The following is an 8,166-nucleotide window of genomic DNA, read 5'->3' on the forward strand; positions in this document are numbered from 1 at the left end:
ATCGCCTCCGCCGGGCTCAAAGTCTCTCCTGGTGCCACAGTGAATATTTCACCCTTCTCCGCACTCCGGGGAGTAAACAGGCCGGAGCGGGCAATTAAAGCGATGTTGTGCGTCCAGGTGGATGTGTGGACGGGCGGAGGGATGGGTAGATGGGCAGGGAGCCGCTGGGGAGCGGGAGGCAGCAGGGGCTGGAGGAGGGCGAAGGGGACGGGGACGGCAGGCGCGGGGACAGGAGCACCCGGGGAGGAGAGCGAGGGCTGCGGTGGGTGGTCGGGCCTGGGCTGTGCTGGTGGCTGGCAGCCTGAAGGCGTGGGAAATGACTCCGTTTCACCATAGATTTTTCATCTGACTGCACACACGGAGCCGGAGCAGCGGCAGCCCCTGTGCCCCCCACGATGGGTGTCGCAGCCCCCCACAGAGCCCACTGGGGGCCCTGGGAGGGCTCAGCACCAGGCTGGAGGTGGCTCCTGCAGGGACACTGGAGGATGCTGCCAGCCTAGAGCCAGGGCTGAGGGCTCAGTGGGCAGCTCCTCCCTGCCACGAGCGCCTCTGCAGTGATTGCCAGCACGGCCTGACCGTCTCCCTTCTGCTTCTTGCCTCCCGCAGCTGGCAAAGGAGAGCGAGCGTCTCCAAGCAATGATGGCCCATCTCCACATGAGACCTTCAGAGCCAAAGCCTTTCAGCCAACCTGTAAGCGTGCGTCCCCCTCCTGCCCTTGTACGTCCCCTCAGCCGCCCCCTCTCCTCCCCTGTCCCCTCGCCGCTGGCTGCCGTCCCCTCCCTGCCCTACAGACGGTCACCACGGCCCCACGTGGCCCGGCTGGACGGGCTCCCTGGGATGGGCACGCCCTGGCCACACTCCGGCACGCGCAACCTGGTCCCTGTGCGTCAGGCAGGAGTGAAACGCAGCCTGGGTCGGCACGTCATGCTGCTGCGCCAGCTCGGGCAGGGAGCGGGTACATCCCATCCCGTGGCTGCAGCCCGGTCTGTGGTTGCATCCTCTCCTGCAGTTACATCCTATCCCGTGGCTGCATCCCATCCCTGCCCAGCCCAGTGACACAATCCGGCGCAGCTGCTGGTGTGCCGGGGGCTCCCCCAGCTCCAACCTTCCCCACCCCAGTCCCCAACCTCCCGTCCTCCCTCCCGCCTCTCTGTGCAGCTGAACCTGGTCTCCAGTGCCACCCTCTCCAAGAGCACTTCCGACACGTTCCCCGACGGCTTACCTCATCCCCCCACCTCCGCCACGGCGCCCATCACCCCCCTGCGGCAGGGCCCCTCCGTCATCAGCTCTTCCACTTTACACAACGTGGGGCCCATCCGCAGGAGAAACTCGGAGAAGTTCTGCACCCCAATATCTTCAGGTGAGCTCCGGGATGGGGCTCATCACCCTCCATCGTGCGGTCTCCAGGACCCAAAGCGGGTCTCTTCACCCCCCCCACCCCCTCGTTTCTTGTCTCTCTCTCAGAACTTGCACAGAATCACGAGTTTTACAAAAACGCGGACGTCCGGCCGCCCTTCACGTACGCCTCGCTCATCCGGCAGGTGAGTGACTCCCCGCGCCGTGGGGTTCAGCTCAGCACCCCAAGACCTGCCTGTGGGGTACCTGAGGCAAAACCACGCTCTCCTCCACTTTCTTGGTCCTGGGGGAGCCCCTGCACCCAATGAACCCCCATTTCTTCCCCTCCTGCCTTGCACTGAACCCTGCAGGGGCAGCGCGAGTGATGCTTTTGGCCCCTCTCTGGTTTCTCAGGCCATCCTGGAGACCCCCGACAGGCAGCTAACGTTGAACGAAATCTATAACTGGTTCACGCGGATGTTTGCCTACTTCCGGAGGAACACGGCCACCTGGAAGGTGAGAGCAGCCCTGCTCAGCGCCGCGGGGCTCACCCCAGCCCACCCGGGGCTACCTGCTGCGGGAGATGCTCCAGTTTATATGGGCAGCTATGGTAAAGAACCAGTTCATTGCAAAGCTCTGAGATGGTGCAGGAAATGATTTTGTGGATAAATCCCACATTTTTTCCCCCCAAAATGCATCTGTGGGCTCTGGGGGTACCGTTGTTCATGCCATAGGGTGTGGCAAAGGGCTGCGCTGTAGAAACCTGGGGCTTTCTGTGGAGCTGGGGCTGGAGCAGCGCCGAGAGAAGGGCAGAGAAAAGAGCAAAATAATAGCAAATAAGGTTAATGATAACCTGGGGCTGGGTGCCACGCTGCGAGCAGGGGGGGCTGCAGCCGCGGCAGCCGTGTCTCAGTGGTGGCTTGGGGTGGTCCGTGGGGATGGTGGTGGCTGGGGGGACCCTCAGCCTGTGCCCAGTGGCTCCCCCCACCCGGTGCACGGTGCTGCACAGGCAGGTACTGAAAATTTTTGACACCCCAGAGCGGTTTGTCACTGGTCTAGGCTGATGAGTATGAATTTTGGGGCCAGCGCGCGGGTGCCAGGGCTGCTCCCCTCGTGGTTATTTAGAAATTGAGGAGTGAGAAAATGCGTCTCAGAGGTTGTGAGAAGGAGCAGGTATTGCCCCAACCGGGGCAGATTAATTTGTTGTTTCCTGCTGCGTGTATTTACTGAGACAGAGCTTCCTCCTGCTCAGGGCAGCAAGAAGTGGAGTGACAGAGGGGGGCTAACCCTTAAAAAAAAAAAAAAAAAAGAAAAATGAGAATGAGCGAGTTGCAAGCGAGATGGTGCATTTTGAAAGAGTTAAAGAGGAATCGGTTACTCTGGAGCCCAGGGCCCCCGTGTGTTGCTGCTGCAGATCAGAGCTGACCGCAGCAGGGTTTCGCTTTCTCTGCTGCAAACTTTGGGTGAATAAGGGGCGTTTTGGTTCCAAAGCTTTCTGGGTGGCCCCAGGCTTCGGCACGGCCCGTCCCGAACATCCCCGCGCGCCGAGCGGGAGGGTGCCAGCGGGAAGGAGCAGGACAAGAGCAGTTGGAGGTGTCTGGGCCATTTTTGGTGCTGGCAGTGGCCCGGCGTCGGTCTGGAGTCCCCCTCACGGCACACGAGCAGCACTGCAAGCCGGCACCACGGCGCTGGGAGCATCGCTGGCCCCCGCCACGGCCAGGCCCACGGGGACACCCCGCGTCTGGGGAGTGGTGGGGAGCCCTGGGGCAGAGATCCCAGTGCTCCCAGGATGGATTTTTTGCCATCCGGGGCAGAGCAGGGGCTGTCCAGGGCAGCACTTTAGCTGCTCCGTGCCTCAGTTTCCCCATCCGAGCAATGAGATGATGACACGTGACAATACCTTTTTGCTTCCCTTTTACTAGCTGGCAGGAATAAATGTTTTGAAGTTTTTTCTTTGCGACTCCCCCACACCCCGTGTTACCCAGGGGCAGAGTTGATGTCTCAGAGGCGCATCCCCCAGCCCTTCTGGTTCCCTTTTTGCTGCTCTTTATTTTTTCCTGTTCCACCACCAGAAGGGATGGCAGGGGATTAAAAAAAGCCAGGGGGGGATTATTCCCTTCACAACTTTCAGTGTCCAAGGCCAGGCTGCTTTTGAAGGAGGGGGGATACGCAGGAAAAAATAATGTATTTCCGCTCTTTGGAAAATGACCGTTTTCTGCTGTGGCTTCTCCCTCGTCTCCTGCTGTAGCTCCCCCCCAGGACGGGACAGGGGTGCTGGGGGCCAAAGTGGGCACCCCATCCCCACAGTAGGGCAGAACCATGGTGCAGTGTGGGGGTCCACGGGGAGACCCCCCAGCATGGGGAGCAGGGCTGGGGGCGTAAAGCAAACATCATTAGAATAGACAAAGATGAGAAGCAAACAGAGCAGCCAAGTCTGGCACTGAACAAATACTCTGTCAAAATGCAAAAGCCACGTTAGGATGAGGCAGGGGACCCACCCCCCCTTCCAGGTAGGAGGATTCCCATGGCGGGGGTGTCCTGGGACCAGCACCCTGCCCGACACCCAGCACTGGGGATGGGGCATCCCAGGCTCTGGTGATGCTGGATCACATCCTGCCCGGTGCCAGGATTTATTTTATCCACTTTTGCCTTTGCAAACACATACCTGCCGGTGTCTCGAAGCAGGGGGGAGTTGCCGGGCGGGGAGAGGGGGGATGTGGCCACTGCTGGGCTGGGGCTGCGGCTCCGTGTGCAGGAAAGGTTTCGGCTTTGCCACGCTTCTTGCCTTTAATCAGGGCTTTGTTTGAATGAGGAGTCCCCTGTGCCCACAGGAAGGAGGAAGGGGAGTGCGGGGCAGGATCCGGCCCCAGCCAGGGGAGGAAGTCCTGTGTTTGCTCGCCAAGGGACAGGGGTTCAAGGGCAGCAGCAGGACCCAGCCCCGGCTGGACTTGGGGCAGGGAGCCGGGTATTTGCAGAGCTGATGCAAGGACGGAGCGGGGGCTGGGGGCTCCTCCTGCTCCCTTGCTGGCCCAGGAGCACGGAGGTGTCTGGAGTCCCCCTTGGACATCTCTCTGTGTGGCGCTGAGCGCAGCTGGACCCTCTGCTCTGCGTGGTGACAGCAAGGGGTTTGAGGATGGGGGTGGCTCAGCCCCTCGGGCAGGGCATCTCCCAAACGAAGCGTATCCTTTGGGTGAGAGCGGCGATGGCACCGGGCTGGCACCCAGGAGTCTGGCTCTGCACCGTGCATCACCTGAGGAGCTGGGCCAGCTGCTGACCAGCGGGTTCCTGCTGCGACCCAGGGGTTCCCAGTTCCCCCCCAAAAAATCACATCAAACAGCACCAAGTGTGCCTGAATCTCCACAAACCGGCTCCTGGGAGCCACTTGCAAAGTTTCCCCTTTGGGCTGGCTCTGCCAAATGGCAAGAGGAGCAGGAGCCTGCCTGTCCCCACCGCCTGGAGGATGGATGGATGGATGGATGGATGGATGGATGGATGGATGGATGGATGGATGGATGGAGAATAAGGGAAGGACCTCAGCATTGCTTGGTTTTGTCCTTAAATTAAAAAGCAAAAAGGGGGACAGTGAGTTTCCAGAAACTCTTAACACTTTCCAGCGTGGGGGGGTTCAGTCCTTGTGTCTCCTTTTGCCTTGTTGTGTTGGCCGGCTCCTTTGTTTATACAGCCCCCGTTCGACCTTTTAAATTGCTGTTAATGTTTTAGCGTAACGAATTAGTCTCTCATCACGAATCAGGACTCGAAATAAAAAAAAAAATATATAAAAAAAAACCCTCCGAGGCCAACTTCCTGAAATTGGGGTCATTCTCATTTGCAAGGCAGAGAATCTGAGAACCTTAATGCAAGGAAATTTATTCAAAGGCAGAGCCCCGGCGTGATTAGGCCCTTTGTAATTATAGCTCGGAGAGATTCCACTCCAGCCTCCTGCCTCCCTCATGGATTAGCAAGTGAGTCGGAAAAATACACAGGATTTAATTAGAGGCAAATTAAAATTGGTAATGAAATAGGGGCAGTAGCAAATGGCAGGGAGTTGGAAGGGGAAAAGGGAGCTGGTATCTCTCGGGGCTGCGCTGTCTGCCTACGTGTGTGTCTCTTTATTTTACATTTAGAAATGTAAAGATGGTCGATGTAAAGAAGAAAGGGAGGGAAAGGACCAAAAAGGGAGGGTGGGGGGAAAGAAAAAGAAAGGAAAAGATTAGCTGGCTTTGCTGAGCATCGCTGAGTGAGCTGCGGCGGCGAGGGTGGCTCTGCTCCTGGGTCCTTGCTGGTGTGACTTGTCCCTTGTCCTCATCTTCCTCGGCATCTGGCCAAGGCCCACGAAATGGGGTCGTGTCCCACGTGCGGCTTGGGGGCTCGGCTCCTAAACCCTCTCGGTGCTGATGGGGTGAGTGAGCACTTGCAACATCCCTTGGCGGATGTAGACAAGCCGAGCGCGGCGGGGACAGCCCAGAGCCGTGGGGACCTTCAGGGGCTGGGCGAGGAGGAGGATGAGGAGGAAGAGGAGGGGTCCAGGCGGCGGGGCGAGGGCCGTGCCGCTGAGCTCTCCTGCCCGCTCTGCCCACAGAACGCCGTCCGCCACAACCTGAGCCTGCACAAGTGCTTCGTGCGCGTGGAGAACGTCAAGGGAGCCGTCTGGACCGTCGACGAGCACGAGTACCAAAAGCGAAGGCCACCAAAGATGACAGGGTGGGTCCTCCCTTCCCACGGGACCTGGCTCTGCTGCCAAACCCCCCGTCCCCAGGCCGGGAGCGCTCAGCCGGGCATCATTCTGCTTTCTCTCTTTCTGCAGGAGTCCGACTTTAGTCAAAAACATGATTTCAGGACTCGGTTATGGAGCACTTAACGCAAGTTACCAGGTAAGGAGCCAGTCCCGTCCCCGACAGGGATGTGGGGGCACTACATCCTGCGCTCGCGTTTCCCATCGCGGTCTCGCGCCCGCCGTGCCTCAAGCCGCTCTCTGTTGCAGGCTGCGCTGGCAGAGAGCAGCTTTCCGCTGCTGAACAGCCCCACCATGATCAACACCAGCTCCGCCAGCGGGATGCTGCACGTGGGCCACGACGACGTGAGCAGCACCGTGGAGCAGGTCAACAGCAACGGCAGCAACAGCCCGCGCCTGTCCCCGCAGCAGTACAGGTCAGCTTGGCTGGGGGCGAGGGGACGAGGGATAGTGCTGGTGGGTGTTACTGGGCTGCTGGAGGGTTTGGGGCTAAGGGATGGTGGCACATGGGGCACTGGGAGCTGCTCGTTGCCTCACATGGCGAGGGACCACACAGGGATGGAGGGGGTTTGGACCGAGAGCTTCCTGGGGTTGCATCCAGCGGGCCCAGCTCCCCGAGGCTGAAGGCTTCCCTCCCCGCAGCCATCCAGTGCACGTGAAGGAGGAACCAGCTGAAGCGGAGGACGACAGCAGACCCGTCTCGCTGATGGCCACCACCAACCAGAATGTGACGATTCCCGATGACAGGGACCTGGAGGAGGAGCTGCCGGTGGAAGACTTGTCCTAAGGACACCTTCCTCCTCCCCACCGAGGGGCAAACCCTTCCCACCCTCCCGGCTGGAGACCAAGCGATGGGCTCCCACCTCCCCAAGGTGACCTTCGGCGTTAACCTCTTTCTTAAAGGCACTTCCACAAAGCAAAAGGGTTTCCTTGGTGCAACAACTTGCTGACGGCGCGTCCCTCACGCTCCCCACTGCCCCGCGCTGCAGCCCCGGTGACTGACCGACCTCTGCCGTGGGGGACATCCCGCGACACGAGAAGCAAAAAACCCAAGAGCTGGACTTTTTTCTCCCTTCCTCCCTTGGTTAGTGACTGGTGAACGAGGATGGTAGGTTGTTTCTGTCCGAAATGGTCCCTCCTGCCTTCCCCGTGCGCGGTGGGCACAGGGAAGGCACCTCCGTCCCCTCTTCTCCTGCGGTGAAGGATGCTCGAGCCTCCGCCAGCGACCGCCGTGGGGAAGGGAGGCAATGCCAGGAACCCGCTGTCAGCTCTCCGTCCCCCAGCGGGTTTTGCACTAGGAGGGACCGTGAACCCTGCGCATGTGCTGCCTTTGCTCAGCTTTGGGGGAAGAAACAGCAGAAATGGAGGCAAATCCTCTGCCGTCATCTGGATGTCGGGTTTGCACCGTTGTCTTGCAGCTGGGGAAGGACGAGAACCGGCGTGTTGGTGGGACTGTGTCCCCTTTGCCTTGTCACCTCTGGCAAGTTGCTAAACTGCCTGGCGAGCAGAGCAGCTGCCCTCCCCAAGCCCCCCAGTCCCTGCTGGAGGAGGGGGCTGGTGGCACCCAGCAGTGATGACTGTCCCCAGCCGACCACCAGCGCCCGGCAGCGAGGACACGGCTCCCCGCTTCCTTCTCGACGTCGGCTGCGGCGAGTGACACCTCTGCCAGCCCACGCCGGGATGGCCAGTGGCCCCACTTCAACTTCAGGGAAAGGCTCCCGGCCCCCTGTGCACCCCGGTTCCTCCTCAAAACCGGGGCAGGGTCTCCAAGGACAGGCAGTGGTGCGGGGAGGCAGCATCCAGCACCACCGAGCCTCCTCCCGGGGGGCACCCGCGGTGACCCACTGCTCGGCCGTCCTGCTGGTGGCAAAGCCGACCCCGGGGAACCCCCGTGGTAGCCAAACCTGGCTGTGGCCAGCGAACCGAGCCTGCTGCCGCCGCAGCTCCCGCTTTCCTCTTTTCTTTTTGTTATCCTTTTGTGTGCGTCCAGATGGGAAGATACCAAAAGATTTCTAGAGACAGAAGGTCCGTAGTTCAGGTGAACAGATGGTATTAATGCCAAAAAAAAAAAAAAAAAAAAAAAAAAAAAAAAAAAAAAA

The 8,166-nt window shown here is 59.9% G+C and overlaps 1 protein-coding gene across 4 annotated transcripts in view; it reads left to right on the forward strand.

Annotated features, from left to right (window-relative positions):
• FOXP4 (forkhead box P4) overlaps positions 1-8,150 on the forward strand; it is a 37,722-nt gene extending 29,572 nt beyond the window's left edge. For 3 of the 4 annotated variants that reach the window (XM_026864518.1, XM_026864516.1, XM_026864517.1), the window contains 8 exons: positions 607-690; positions 1,159-1,360; positions 1,465-1,541; positions 1,750-1,851; positions 5,915-6,036; positions 6,140-6,206; positions 6,317-6,483; positions 6,710-6,854. In XM_026864518.1, the coding sequence (XP_026720319.1) occupies positions 607-690; positions 1,159-1,360; positions 1,465-1,541; positions 1,750-1,851; positions 5,915-6,036; positions 6,140-6,206; positions 6,317-6,483; positions 6,710-6,854 (966 nt within the window). Of the gene's footprint in view, positions 1-606; positions 691-1,158; positions 1,361-1,464; positions 1,542-1,749; positions 1,852-5,914; positions 6,037-6,139; positions 6,207-6,316; positions 6,484-6,709 lie in introns of all 4 variants that reach the window. The other variant, XM_026864515.1, reaches the window with a different exon arrangement.
• The last annotated feature ends 16 nt before the right edge of the window (positions 8,151-8,166 follow it).

This window comes from Athene cunicularia (genome assembly GCF_003259725.1).
Source record: "Athene cunicularia isolate RWA chromosome 26 unlocalized genomic scaffold, athCun1 chr26_part2, whole genome shotgun sequence".
In the NCBI taxonomy this organism is placed as follows: domain Eukaryota; kingdom Metazoa; phylum Chordata; class Aves; order Strigiformes; family Strigidae; genus Athene; species Athene cunicularia.